The sequence below is a fragment of the Mangifera indica genome, chromosome 15 (genome assembly GCF_011075055.1).
Source record: "Mangifera indica cultivar Alphonso chromosome 15, CATAS_Mindica_2.1, whole genome shotgun sequence".
Lineage (NCBI taxonomy): Eukaryota > Viridiplantae > Streptophyta > Magnoliopsida > Sapindales > Anacardiaceae > Mangifera > Mangifera indica.
This window is the reverse complement of record NC_058151.1, coordinates 11777968-11793632: the sequence shown is the minus strand read 5'-3', so window position 1 is coordinate 11793632 and position 15665 is coordinate 11777968. Positions and strand designations below refer to the sequence as shown.

General features: G+C 35.4%; 1 protein-coding gene across 5 annotated transcripts in view; it reads left to right on the top strand.

The window, feature by feature from the left end:
* LOC123197993 (protein SWEETIE) overlaps positions 1-15665 on the top strand; it is a 44461-nt gene that overhangs the window by 14785 nt on the left and 14011 nt on the right. For all 5 annotated transcript variants that reach the window (XM_044612553.1, XM_044612554.1, XM_044612552.1 and 2 more), the window contains 9 exons: positions 47-214; positions 358-444; positions 650-743; positions 1986-2054; positions 3047-3169; positions 3255-3323; positions 5587-5691; positions 6254-6342; positions 6834-6990. In XM_044612553.1, the coding sequence (XP_044468488.1) occupies positions 47-214; positions 358-444; positions 650-743; positions 1986-2054; positions 3047-3169; positions 3255-3323; positions 5587-5691; positions 6254-6342; positions 6834-6990 (961 nt within the window). The remainder of the gene's footprint in view (positions 1-46; positions 215-357; positions 445-649; positions 744-1985; positions 2055-3046; positions 3170-3254; positions 3324-5586; positions 5692-6253; positions 6343-6833; positions 6991-15665) is intronic.

The following is a 15665-nucleotide window of genomic DNA, read 5'->3' as shown; positions in this document are numbered from 1 at the left end:
TTCGTTTAGAACTTTTTTGGATATGATCTTTATATGTGGAAAACAGGGCTTTGTCCTACATATCAATGACTGCAGTTAGAGAACTACCAAATATCAAGCCTGAAGTGGACATATTAATCATAAGAACCTTGATAGCCTATCAGTCACTCCCTGATCCTATGGCATATGAAAGTGATCATCCCCATCTTCTTCAGTTATGCACAATGCCATACAAGTAATGTTGCCTGTTGTAATCTCTTTTTCATCACTTTTATTTGAGGGTGAAATGCTATATAAATTTTTTTTCCTTATTTGAAGATTTATGTTTGAATGAATAAGATCTAATATATGTCTCTCCATGCTGGGTAAATATAAAAGGGATGCTTCTGTATGTGAAGAAAGCTCATGCTTAAGGATGCTGTTGGACAAAAGAGATGCATGGTTGGGTCCTTGGATTCCTGGCAGGTGTTTAGCTTTTCATTTCCCGCCATTTATCTCAAAATATTCTTAGAACTTTTAATTTATTTTGGTTAATCTTCTCTATTTATTATTTACAACCTTGATGACATCAAATGCATTATCATCTTTTTATTGTTTTATGTATTTTCGCAAATTTCTAATTTCATAAAAAAAGTCTGAGACATATCTTTTGTTTATTGCTTTTATTCAGAGATTGGTTTGAGGATGAACTGCGGGCTTTTGAAGGTGGAAAAGATGGTCTCATGCCTTGTGTATGGGAGAATGAAGTTTCTAGTTTTCCTCAGGTAACTATTTTTTCTCTTGTCAATGGGTTCAATAGAATTCTGTTGCACTTCCAATACTCTGTCTTTTTGAAATAGAACAAATTTTTCTGTGATGTTAAATTTGGTCTATTATGAACATGGTTAAGGTCATACTAATGAACAACATATGCATGTGGGCTAATGAAACCATAACTTTTAAGTTGGCTTGGCTGGATTGATCTTGTGAAGATGTGGACTTGATCAAAAGTTGAAATTCAAAATTTTTAGGATGTCAGCAGTTTTTTCATATGATTGTGTAATGCAGTGGGCTGGGATGACAAGTGTTTGAACAATGTAAATGATTTGAATCTGTGAGAACTAATGCACCTGTAGCTGACATTTCTCAAGAAGCAATTTAAGGTCTGAATAATTGTCTATGATTTCAAGTTTAAAACTGAATTGCTCAGTAAGTAACTAGAAGGTTGTATGCCATAATATGCTTTGAAATCTCTCACCTAGATTCATCATTGTTGCCTCATTTATGGTGTGTATATGTTGGGAGAGGGGATTGGGATTGCCAAAAGTTAATTTGTATTGTTCCTCTACCCAAGAGAAAATTATTAATGGATTCTTGTCCCTTACCATCTGCTTACAACCTTGATCCAATTTTTTTTTCCATCTGGGCCCAATTGGGTTGAGCAGTTCCACTTTGGTCATTGTGGGAAATGGTTGCAATGGGAGTGTACTTGATGTTGGAAGTCTTGAAGATGTTAGTTTTCTTGTTTTTTTGTGTTATCTTGACAAGTATACCATAAAATTCATGGCAGATAGTCATAGTCTATGCCATGAATATTGAGATTGCTAGATTATAGCAGGTAATCTTTCTATAACTATTTGCATTGTGTCTAGCTGAATTTTGAATTTCATTTAGTTCCACCACTCATTCTTTGAGGATGTCATCCACCTTTTGTTACATGATACTAATGAAACAAGGAATCAGAAAGGGCAAATCTCTTAATGTTAATTGTACATGTGATTGCAAAATTCTATATTGACAAATAGATCATATTATGCCTAGAGCAATGGACTTCATTTTTACACAATGAAATATATATTTTTTAATATCTCAAGCGTATGCTCAAGTAGTCCAAATATATTTATCACTTTGCATTGTTTTTTCATGTTTTTTTATTAATTCCCTCTATTATTATTATTATTTTATTAAAGTCATTTGCTGTTTCATTTATTTTCATTAATTACTGAAGAATGGTTTTTATCTTGAAGCCGGAGACAATAAATAAAACTTTGGTGAACCAGATGCTTCTCTGCTTCGGAATTATGTTTGCTTCTCAGGTAGTTCATTATTATTGGATTGTTCTCTATCTTCTTCATTGGATTTGGTTTGGAACTTTAATTCTTACAGGAATTTGAATGATTGGGAGATAGGTGAATTATCTTCAATTCTTTCAATTTTTGATACTACTTCTTTAAATAGAGTGCATGAGGGTGCTAGAGTGTGGAAGTTTGAGTCTTTAGGTGGATTGTCTTGTAATTCTTTATCCATTTGTCTTATTAATGATCTTTCTCATCCTTAAATCCTTCTAGACTCAATGATTTGGAAAGCTGAAGTCCCTTCTTAGGTTCAATTTTTTGTTTGGTCTTTGGTCTTGTAAGAATTAACATTCAAGATATCATGCAAAGGAGATGGACTATCACTTGTTATCTCCTAAGTTTAATATTTTGTTAAAAGATTTTTTGTAAGCATTGACCATCTCTTTCCCCATTAATCTAGTGCATTGAAACAGCAGTGGAAACTCTGTAGAGAAGTATGAATTTCTTTGGGTTTTTGATCTCTTGTAGATTTTTATTGGTTGAAGTTTACCATGCTCTTGGTGAGGGAGAGAGCCAAAATTTGTTGAGGTGCCATGTTTTGGGTTATATGGTTAGAGAGGAATAAAAGATTTGCTGAAGAAGCTAGTGAAGATGAGGATAATTTTCTATGGGATAGGGTTAGATTTTGTGCTTCTTTATGCTCTTGAGGTTTAAAAAAGTTTTAGGATGTTTTGTGTTTTCTTCAATTTTAGAGATTGGAATTCTGTAGTGGCTCAAGTTTATGCTCTTTTTTGTTAATTTGACCATTGTTTGATATGTTTCTTTTGAAAGGAAAAAGAAGAATTATTATGTTTATGCCCCTTTGTGTGTTTTTCTGTTTCTTTTTTAATGATGAACTACCGGTTCCTCTTTTTGGTATATTTCTTATTATTAAGATATTGAGTTCTATGTTTCTATTAAAAATAAAGAAATTGATAAAACATTACACTGTAACCTTGAATATGATATCCCAGGATGGAAGTGGGAGGTTGTCGCTTCTTGGAATGATTGACCAGTGTCTGAAAGCAGGGAAAAAGCAATCATGGCATGCAGCCAGTGTAACCAATATTTGTGTAGGGTTACTTGCTGGGTTAAAGGTGCTAACCTTCCCTCTTTCATATGCCTAAAAGGACTTTTGTGTGGGCTATAAATTTGTAACTATGGCTTGATTATTTACCTTAGGCTTTGCTTACATTTCGTTTTCAACCGTTGGGATCAGAGGTATTGAATTTGGCACAGGCTATTTTCCAGGTACTAAATCTTGTTCTTGAAGAAGCATACCTAAATAATTGATTTGAAGTTTCTATATTACTGTATTTTCTATACATAGTGATACAAATTGAATGGTAAATTAATCTTATTATTCTTTAGGAATAATTTTGGTTTACAATTTATAATAGAAACATAGAACTGAAAACTAGGAACTAATTGTGGAAATTAGTGACTGATATGATTGATTTTTCTATTTAAAAATTGTAAATAAATAAAGAAAAATAAATTGAATAATAAATTGGAACTAAATCCTAACAAAATATTAATAAGCTATGGTCTTCTAAGTACGAGGAAAAATCGTATTTCTCAATTCTTTTCTGCAAGCTAGTGAGTGGATGTCTTCCATTCTAAGTTTGCTTGTTAACTTTTGACAAACTGCGTTAGGTAACTCTTTTGTGAAAATATCTCCAATTTGACCACCAGTCGATGCAGATGTTTTGACAAACTGCATTAGGTACTTATTAGGCCACTATCCAACTTCCCTATAAAATGTCTATTAACTTCAACATACTTTGTCTTGTCATGTTGTACATGATTATGAGAAATGTTAAAAGTTGGTTTATTGTCACAATAAACCTTTATTGGACCCTTCCATTTAATTTGAAAATCAACCAAGATTATTTTAGGCCATAATAGCTCATAGATTTCTAACACCATTGATTTGAACTCGGTATCTTTGCTTGATTGACCCATAACGTTTTGCTTTTTACTCCTTCATATTACGAGATTGCCTTATAAGAAAGTGCAATATCTGGTGGTTGATCTCCTATCGATAATGGATCTTGTATAGTCTGTATTAGTATAAGCTTCAAGTGACAATTCCTCTCTTTTATTGAGTAAAATTTATTTGTTTGATGATCCTTTTAGATACTATAAAATTCAGTGAATTGCCTTGAGTTCATTAGGATTATGCATGAATTGATTTACAACGCTCACAACAAAAGCTATATCTAGTCTAGTGTGGGACAAATATATGAGTCTTTGTACAAATCTTTGGTAGGAGCATTTATCTACCACAGTATCATTTGGGGCATCCTCCAAGTTTGAAGAATAGGCTCTATGGGTATATCAATTGCCTTACATCCAAGCTTCGTAATTTCAATCAATAGATCTAAGACATATTTTTATTGTGATATAATATTCCTTCTTGATAATTTGCAACTTTAATCCCCAAAAAATACTTTAATCTCGTAAGTTCCTTGATTTCGAACTCTCTCACCAAACAGTTCTTCAAGTTCTCCATTCCATTTGAATCATTTCCCATCACTATAATATCATCCACATACACCAATGTTATTGTCACTTCACCTGAGGCTAAGTGTTTCACAAACATGGTATGATCACCCCGATTTTGTCTATATTCCCATATTGAGCATAACCTTGATAAATCTTTCAAACTAAGCTTTAGGAGATTGCTTTAGCCTATACAAGACTTTCCTCAATCTACACACTACATCCTTGCCTGCTTTTGACTTAAAACCTGGTGGCACTTTCATGCAAATTTCCTCCTTTAGACCACCATGCAAGATTGCATTTTCACATCAAATTGTTGTAGTTTCCAATCCAGATTGACAACTAAATACAATAACACTTGTACAATATTCATCTTAGCCATTGGAGCAAATGTTTCATGATAATTTATTCCCTATATGAGTGTACCCCTTTTCCACTGGCCTTGCCTTGTATTGTTTTAGTGAGCCATTTGACGTATACTTCACATTGAACACCCATATCACCCTATGGGTTTTTTCGGGTTAGCAACTTCACCAACTCCCATGTTTCATGTTTTTCTCTAGAGCCTCAATCGCCACTTTCATGGCAACTTTTCAATTCTTGTCACCTAGTGCCTCAAATAAAGTCTGGGGTATAAGAATTGTGTTTTGGTTGGCAAGAAAAGGTTTTTGTGGTTGGGGGAAAACTGTTTGTAGGCTAGGAACAAATGTAAAGGATGCTTGGTGGATGTTCTGGTACCTTCTCTAATGACAGTAGGAACATCTAATTGAATGGTAAAATAATCTTATTATTTTGTAGGAATATAATCTTGGTTTATATACAGTTGATAATAGATTCATAGAAGTGGAAACTAGAAATTAATTTGATTGACTTTTCTATCGAAAAATAGAAAAATAAACTGAATAATGCATAGGAGCTAAATCCTAACAAAAAATAAAAATCTATGGTTTCCTAAATGGGAGGAAAAATTGTATTTCTTAACACATGTTTTACTTTTTCAATTAAACAGAATATTCTAGCAGAAGGAGACATTTGCCCATCGCAACGTAGGGCATCAGCAGAGGCTCTTGGTCTATTAGCTCGCCTTGGAAATGATATCTCTACAGCAAGAATGGTTAGTTATGATATGCGATTCTATGCATTTGATCTCAATAAGCTTGGTCATTACAATTTTCATATTTAATTTTTTACATTCTTTCATTGAGATGTGTTGTTTATGATCCACACAAACATATGCATACATTCACAAATATACACACTGGTCTTTGTCCTGTGGATTGTTCAAATTTGTGATGCTTGATGCCACATGTCTATGAACAATATGATATTTGCAGTCATGTTAATTTGTACAGCTAGTCTGCTCTCTAATTGTCTTTTATATTTGTGTTTTTTGATGGAGTTCAATTTTGGGAATTAGATTAAATGGAACTGGTGGGTGACCCTCTACTTTTTTCTCAAGGAGACAACTCCATTTCCAATTTCTCAGTCAAATTCTTTTTCGCCAAATGCAGCTCTGTAATTCTTTAGCATAGAAGCTGTAATTGTTATTGAAGAGGTTGAATCACTATGTTTGTCTGCTATTGAGAGCCTCTGATGTCTCTATTTAATTTTCACCATGTATTCAAATTTAACATCTTCCTTGCTCTCTTTCTGCATGCTATATTGGTGATAATTAGACTCGATTGCTTCTTGGTGACCTAGCTGGAGTGACTGATTCAAATTATGCTGGATCAATTGCTTTTGCTCTTGGTTGCATTCATTGCAGGTAAATATTAAGTTTCTATCCTTGCCGTCTCTCTTCATTTCCATCATTTGTATATGTCACCTATATTCTGTTGTCTGATTTATAATGCTGAAAACTGGAAAGCAAATGCTGAGTTGTTAAAGTTGTTGCTGTTGCTTGCATATTTGAGTTTAGAATCTAATTTATTTTCTTCTTGAGTGAAAGGTGTGGGTTTAGGAGTTATTTCTATAATGTTGTCAAATCACAGAATATTTGATGTTATTATTAATGAAGATATTTTTTTAGATGCTAAATAATGTTTTCCCTTTTTTAAATGGTTAAATCAATGGTAGTTGCCTACTATTGGTTATAGTTTGTCTAACGTCAGATTGCTTTGTTGGACACTATGCTGACTTACATACTTTTTCATGGTGTTTTTCTCTCTCTCTGTTTTTTGTAATGTGTGTAAACACTGTTCATGTACCAAAGATATGTTTGTTATCTGTCTATATAAGTATCTATCATAAATGCAGTGCAGGAGGAATGGCCTTATCAAGTTTAGTGCCTTCAACTGTGAGCTCAGTATCTTTGCTGGCTAAAACTTCAATTCCAGGTTTACAGATGTGGTCTTTGCATGGACTTCTTTTGACCATTGAGGCTGCAGGCTTGTCCTTCGTATCTCACGTCCAGGTAATAAATCCCTTACCTTTGCAGTGTTTTTTATGTGCCTTCTTAACTGTCTCATAAATAACCATTCCTGTGTTGAAATTTATTCAATCTGGGTGATGTAGCAAAACTGTTGTCTGATTAATAGAAGTTCATTTTGTTATGTTAAATTGTTCTGACATCATTGGTTAGATATAAACAAATTTAAGATTGGTATCATATGAAGCGGGAGGAAATGTTATTTTGAAGACAATTAGCTTTACTGTTTTAGTACTTGTTGAGCTGTTTTTGTATTCTGTTTTTAAGGAAACTGTAGTATATGAAAATAACATGAGAATTAGCTTCTTATTATTGGAAGAATATCTATCATTTAGGGAACCATGTGTAACTCCTAGAATATTACCCAATTCCTATTTACTATATATACAAAATATCCTAATTAAGAACAAGAAACAATTTCTGGAAAATTAGGAAATTGAAATATCTGAAAATTAGGAAACCTAATCTGGATTTTGTTTCTTGCAACTGATCGAAACTCATTTTCAGCACTACTCCTAGTTAACACATTTTGTTTCTTGCTCGTCCAAGTAACAGGATTTCCTCCTAGAAAGGTGCAAAATATTTATGCAAATATTTACTTCCAGTAACAAGATTTCCTCCTACAAAGCATATTTACAATGCAAACAAAATATCACAGAACACACAAAATATTCGAAAGTAGATTGATCATTTTCTTTGTATGTACAATTGCATTTCTCATAACACAAAATTATCAAACAATTTCAAGTCATAATTCATAATTCAGGTGATGCTTATATGCCTTTTAACAAAGTTTTCAAGGCGCTATAGAACTGAAGCCTACTAAAATAGCGGTGGATTTATAATGAACCTTGGTAATCAAGAACACTGGTGCTGCAATTGATTATTCTTAGGTAATTTTGTATCAATGAAGCATGTCTTTATGATTTATCACACTGGTATTGCAGTTTATCACACCATACCTTTAGATTGAGATTCACTGTGTCTCTGTAATTTATCATTCTTAAAATCTGGTGGACTAAGTTGGTGCAGCTTTTTGATGTGACACATAACCACATACTATAAAGGACTTTAATCTTTCTCAAACTTTAGGCAGAAGACAAAGTGTCCATCCCGACTTTACGTCAGTACTTTTTAATATTATGTTGCAACTTAAAAGGAGAGTTGTCATAACGGAGCACTAACGATGATGAACATAATTGACAGCGGTTGGAGAAGCCGCAGATAGAGAGGAGTTGCTGAAGATGAGTTTTAACATGCTTGAGAAGAGAGGAGAAATCAGTTTGTGAGATAGAATTCAAAATTGCAAACAAAAATTAGATATGTGAAATTGATTTTGAAATATTCTGTACAATGAAACTCGTTCCAAACTTTTCAAACCAAGCCCTAGGTGACCGTTTAAGACCATAAAAGATTTTTTTAGTCTACATACCTTGTCTACTCCTAGGTCTTCTTCAAAGCTAGGTGGGAGATCCATGAAAACTGCTTCTTCCAAAACTCCATTCTAGAATACATTTTTTACATGTATTTATGATATGACTGGTATTCTATTTATCATATAAGACGCAATTAAAATTGTCTCTCCCTAAAGAAATTTTGGAACATGCATTGAAAGCATAATAACCCAAGCATTGATTAAAGTACTCTGTTCCATTATCTGATTGAAAAATGTTGGTTTTTGGTTTTAAATTGTGTTTCAATCATGTCATAAAATTCTTTGAAAAGTTTTTGCATGTTAGATTTTTAACAAATGAGATCAAACTAACACAATCTAGTATGATTATCTTTAAAAGTCACAAACCATCTTTTTCTATTCATGGTGGTAACCTTGAAAAGCCCCCAATCGTCGCTATGGATTGAATAAAATGCTTTCGAAAGGCTGTACAACTTTGAAAAAAAAATTAACACAATAGTTGGAATCTTCTGAAAATTTGCTGACTGATAAGAGATTGTAGGCAAGTTTAGTATCATGGAGTTGTTGATCAAATATGCACAAAAAACAGAAAAAAACATGGAGTACAAACTTAAGAATCATATTATTAGAAAGTCTAATGAGACCTTTGCCAACAATGGGGGAAAAATTGCCATCGAAAATCCGAATTTTTACATTACTCAGACAAGGAGAGTAAGACTGAAACTAATTGGATAAACTAGTCATTTGATCAGAAGCTTTCAAATCAATGATCCAAGGAGTGGAATTTATGGCAGTAGATAAAGCAAAAGGATTTCTACCTGAATGTATTAGTGAACAATTATAAGTCCCAGATGTCAGATTGGATTTTAGAAGTTTCAAAAGTTGATCAATCTGCTCTTTGATAAAAGGACCTGACTCGACTTCTTTGGCAGTAGATTATGGTCATTTCTGGTTTGATTTCCAATTTGCTGGTTTTCCATGAATCAACCTATAAGTTTCTCAAGTATGATGTCGTTTATTACAATGGTCACGCCTCTCCACCTAAGGCTTCTCATTTGGTTTCTTTTGATCTGTTGTGTATTGCCCACCAACATGAGCTTCAGTAACAATTAGGGTTGACTTTTCACCTGCACCAACATTCCTTTTACCAAGCATAACATATCTACAACTTTCCTTATGACACACCTCCGAGAAGACTTATTGATGGAAGGCAGAGGATTTCTTTCATTAATCTTTCCTTGTACATCATCAAACTCTATATTAAGACTAACAAGAATTTTGAAGACTTTGTTGGCATTCACAATTGTTTTGTAATAATTATAATCATTTGGGCACTTCCACTCATAATTGTTGAACAAATCTAATTCTTGCCACACTCGTTTGAGAGAATTGACGTATTTGGGGATCGTCTGTTAGGATTTTAAGTGTAATGTATGAGATTTAGACCTACATTAAAAAGTATGAGTTTTTGGTGTGAGATTTAAATGATTTTGGACTCTCCACTCTAGTTTTTGAGGTGTAAGTCTCCCAAGGTTCATAACATTTGGTATCAGAGTCATCATTACATCTTTCAGTTTTAATCGTACAACGTGGTGGTAATGCCAATATTGCAGTGTTTGTCTAGGGCTAGCACAACCAATTTGCAAGGTTGTTGGAGCTATGGAGCTTGGTGGTGTTTCAATATCTTAAGTGCAAGGTACGAGACTTGGATCCACATTAAAAAGTATGAACTTCTGGTGTAAGATTTATATGACTTGAGACGTTCAATCTCAACAATTAGTTATTGAGGTGCAGTTCTCTCAAGATTCATAACTGCATCATTTCCTTGATGGATTTCACCAAGTTTGAAGGTGAGTTCATAAACTTTAAATTGGTTGCCCAATTTAGAATACATCTTAGTAACATATTCCCAAAGTTCTTTAGCCGTATAGTAGCACATATAGTTGAAACTAATATCATCTTTCATGGAATTCATGAGCCATGTCATAACCATAAAATTTTCAACATTCCAAAGTTATGGATGATGGATTTGTAATGGCTGGTTCCCAAGTATTCCCTATCAAGTAACTAAATTTTCCTTGTCCTCGGATATACATGTGAATTTATTGAGACTGTAGAAACTGAAATTAAGGGTTTATTTTCATTAATTAATTTACTGTTACAGAGGTACATCTATATACACATTAGGTATTCCGTATTAGGAATATGAATATTTGATTCCTATATTTGATTCCTATAATCAAGCTCTATATTCCTATAAGTAAGCCTTATTCACTAATTTACAGATTCTGCAACACTCCCCCTCAAGCTGGAGCATAGATATTAATCATGCCCAGCTTGTTACAAAGATAATCAACTCGAACCCCATTTATAGCCTTAGTGAAAATATCCCCTAACTGTTCTCCAGTCTTCACATATCCTGTAGAAATAAAATTCTGCTGAATTTTCTCTCGAACGAAATGACAGTCAATCTCAATATGTTTAGTTCGTTCATGAAACACAGGATTAGAGGCAATATGAAGAGCAGCTTGATTATTACACCATAATTGCGCTGGTAACGATATCTGGAAACCCACTTCAGTCAAAAGTTGATACACCCACATTATTTCACACACAGACTGAGCCATAGCTCTATATTCTGATTCTGCACTAGATCGGGACACAACATTTTGCTTCTTACTCTTCCATGATACTAAATTTCCTCCCACGAAAACACAATAACCAGTGGTAGACCTTCTATCTACCTTGGAACCTGCCCAATCTGCATCTGAGAAGCACTCAATGTTAGTGTGACCATGATTTCCATACAGTATGCCACGTCCAGGAGCACCCTTTAAGTAGCATAGAATTTGCTCTAACGCTACCCAATGATCAACCGTCGGAGATGACATGAATTGACTTACAATACTGACAGAGTATGCAATGTCAGGACGAGTCACTGTAAGATAATTTAACTTTCCCACCAATCTTCTATACTTCTCAGGTTCTTCAAACGGTTCCCCATCTTTTGTAAGTTGGAGATTAGGAATCATTGGAGTGCTACATGGTCTAGCTGCCAATTTACCTGTCTCAGTCAATAAATCAAGCACATATTTTCTCTGAGATAGAAAGATACCTTTCTTACTTCTCGTCACTTCAATACCCAAGAAATATTTCAACCCTCCTAAATCTTTTGTTTGAAACTGAGTATGAAGGAATGATTTGAGAGAGGAAATCCCCACAGTATCACTTCCAGTAATGATGATATCATCAACATAAACAACTAAAAGAATACTGCCAGCTTCTGACTGTCTATAAAAAACTGAATGATCACATTTGCTCTTTATCATGCCAAACTTTTGAACCGCCTCACTAAATTTTCCAAACCAAGCACGAGGACTTTGTTTCAAACCATACAGGGATTTGCGAAGACGACAAACCTTTCCATACTCCCCCTGAGCAACAAACCCAGGTGGTTGCTCAATATATACTTCCTCTTGAAGGTCACCATGCAAGAATGCATTCTTGATATCCAGCTGGTGTAAAGGCCAATTATAAGTAGCTGCCAAAGAAATAAATAAACGAACAGATGTCAATTTAGCAACAGGTGAGAAAGTATCAGAGTAATCCACCCCATAAGTTTGTGCATATCCCTTAGCAACCAGGCGAGCCTTAAGACGAGCCACTGATCCATCTGGATTAACCTTAACTGTAAACACCCATTTGCATCCAATGGCTTTCTTCCCCATAGGGAGATTGACCAAGTCCCAAGTACCATTATCAGCTAAAGCATTCATTTCATCTATCATAGCCGCACGCCAACCAGGATGAGATATAGCTTCATGAGTGGTATTAGGAATAGAAATAGAATCGAGTGATGCAACAAAGGAACATGAAATAGGGGATAAATGACCATAAGAAACAAAAGAAGAAATAGGATAAGTACATTGCCTTTTACCTTTGCGAAGGGCGATTGGTAGATCAATGTCAGTAGAAACTGGATCCGACGAAGAGACTGGTTCAGGACATGCATCTGGGGTTTGTTGACGTCTAGAATAAACCTGTGTAATGGGTGGTCTGACAGGGTTTGATTCTTCAGGTAGAGAAGATTCTGAAGAACTAACAGTTATAGGGCGAGATGAGGTAACAGTATACACCAACAAATCATCATCCTCCCCCTGAATGGTGTAAGCAGGAGAAGTGGAGAAGAAAGGAATGTTCTCCGAAAAGGTAACATCAGCAGACACCAAATATTTATTTAAGGTCGGACAAAAGCACCTATAACCCTTTTGAAGACGAGAGTAACCAAGAAACACACATTTTAAAGACTTGGGGTCTAATTTTGTGACATCAGGACGAATATCACGAACAAAACAAGTACTGCCAAATATTTTAGGTTCAATAGGGAATAAAGATTTATTTGGAAAAAGAACATTATAAGGAGTCTGACCTTGAAGAACTGAGGATGACATGCGATTAATCAAAAAACAAGATGTTGAAACAGCATCAGCCCAAAACTGTTTGGGAACTTGCATTTGAAACAAGAGTGCTCGAGCTGTTTCAAGCAGGTGTCTATTTTTTCTTTCAGCTACTCCATTTTGAGATGGTGTGGCAACACAAGAAGATTGATGAAGAATGCCATTTTTTATCAAATATGACTGAAAGGATTCAGAAAAGTATTCTTTGGCATTATCACTACGTAAAGTCTGAATAGAAACATTAAATTGTGTTTTTATTTCAGCATAAAAGGCACAAAAATGAGAAAACACTTCAGAACGATTTTTCATTAAGTAGAGCCAAGTCATACGAGAATAATCATCAACAAAAGTAACAAAGTATTTAAATCCAGCTTTAGACACTATAGGACAAGGACCCCAAACATCTGAATGAACTAACTCAAAAGGAGAGTTAGCTCGTTTATTGACTCTAGACCCTGAAGACAGACGATGATGTTTGGCAAATTGACATGACTCACAATCAAACGAAGATATATGACGAAACTGTGGACATAAAGTCTTCAACACAGGTAGAGAAGGATGTCCCAACTGACAGTGAGCTTCGAACGGGTTTAAAACACTTGAACAGGCAACAGACCTTGGTGTTTGCATATCTAGGATATAGAGACCCCCAGATTCATGTCCTCTACCAATAATCTGCTTCGTCGTAAGATCCTGAAATAAACAATGATTAGGGAAAAATGAGACACAACAATTAAGAGCACGAGTGAGTTTACTCACAGAGATTAAATTAAATGAAAACTGTGGTAAACTCAAAACAGATGACAATGAAATTGATGGAGTTGGATTAACAGTTCCAGAACCAAGGACAGATGACATTGATCCGTCTGCTAAAGTAACACTAGAAGGGGATGTAAATGACTGAAAGGTTGAAAAAACACTAGGATTACCTGTCATGTGATCTGTAGCACCAGAATCAATGACCCATTTGGAGGAGGAGGAAACAAGACATGTATTTGATTTACCTGACTCAGCACTGGCAGCGATAGAAGTCGATGAAGACTTTAGTGAGTTTTGGTACTGAGAGAACTTGGCATATTCTTCTGCAGAAATCATAATAGCCTCTCCAGACAATGAACTGGTAGCAGTGTTAGTTGCTGCAACATGTGCTGACTGAGATTTTTAAGCACGATTTAGCAATTTTCTACAAGTGCGCTTTGTATGGCCTGGCTCATGGCAATAATAGCACACAATCCCTCCTGATTCCTGACTCCGATCAATAGCCCTGTCACGGTTACCACTGCTCCCTCCTCTATTACCAGTTCTATTATATGGACGTCCAGTTTCAAGGGCTCCACTTCGACTAACAAGAGCGCTGTTATTCTGAAATGATGGGGTGTTTTCTGTGCGAAGTACCCTAGTAAAAGTGTCATGCAAAGATGAAATCTCAGGACTAGCAAGAATTTGAGACTTGGCAGTTTCGAACTCAGATGGAAGACCCGCTAGGAAGCTCATGATGGCCATTTGTTCTCGCTGGACTTGTTGAACCTTTACATCTGGACTAAAAGGTAACAACATATTAAGTTCTTCATAAGTTCGTTTAAAGTCCATGAAATAAGAAGTGATAGTCCTGTCTTGTTTCTCTGCACGATAGAAAGCTTTGCACACCTCATATATACGAGAAAGATTACCTCTTCCAGAATACAAAAAATCTAAATACTCCATTAGCTCCTTAACCAATTCACAATGATTAATTAAACTGACTACCTCACTTTCAATGGAATTCCGGATCTGCAAAAATAATCGAGCATCATCTCGCAGCCATGCTTGTCTAGTACCATCCGCAGGAGGAGCTTGCGTAAGGTGATCATCTTTCTCCAGACTCAACAGATACAATCGAACCATTTTACTCCATTCGAGATAATTGGAACCATTAAGCTTGTGTTCAGTGATTTTTGACATTACAGGAACCATCTCCGTCATAGTTATCGGTTTAATATCTGCCATAATAATACTCAAAGCAACAGAATAGAATAAATAGCAAGAAACTATTGGAGAAATTGATTTCTGTAGCACCTAGAGCACGAATATACTGCACAAACCCCAAAGAATAGCAAACAAAAAAAGGAATGAGATCTGATCAGAGAGAGATTCGGCGACAGCAACTGTTCCGGCGACGGCGTCGGAGCGTGCGATGGCGAACAGCGACGAGGTTATGGGGCTCTGACTCGCCGGTGTTGTCTGAGACTGACTGTAACGGCGGTGAGATCTAACGCGCCTCCGAACAAGAGATCCAATGCGCAAGTTTGCAGAAGAAACGGGCGGCGCGTGCAGGTCACGCGCTGAGTTTCTGGTGATCGGATTCTGGGAAACTGCCGATCGTCGAAGTGTACTCCTTCTTAGTGCAGCGGTGAGAACTAATGTTCACTCTACAAGGGTGAACGACGAAATTGCTCACTAGGGCTAAAAGAAAATTTCCGAATTTGCACACTAGGGCAAACCTTGCTCTGATACCATGTAGAAACTGAAATTAAGGGTTTATTTTCATTAATTAATTTACTGTTACAGAGGTACATCTATATACACATTAGGTATTCCGTATTAGGAATATGAATATTTGATTCCTATATTTGATTCCTATAATCAAGCTCTATATTCCTATAATTAAGCCTTATTCACTAATTTACAGATTCTGCAACAGAGACCAATGTATAAAATTATCTCTATTGAGACGATGGTGGTAATTTGAATTGAGTGAGACTCGATATTGGAGCATAATTGCTAAAAACACGCTTAGTTGAGAGGCTCCT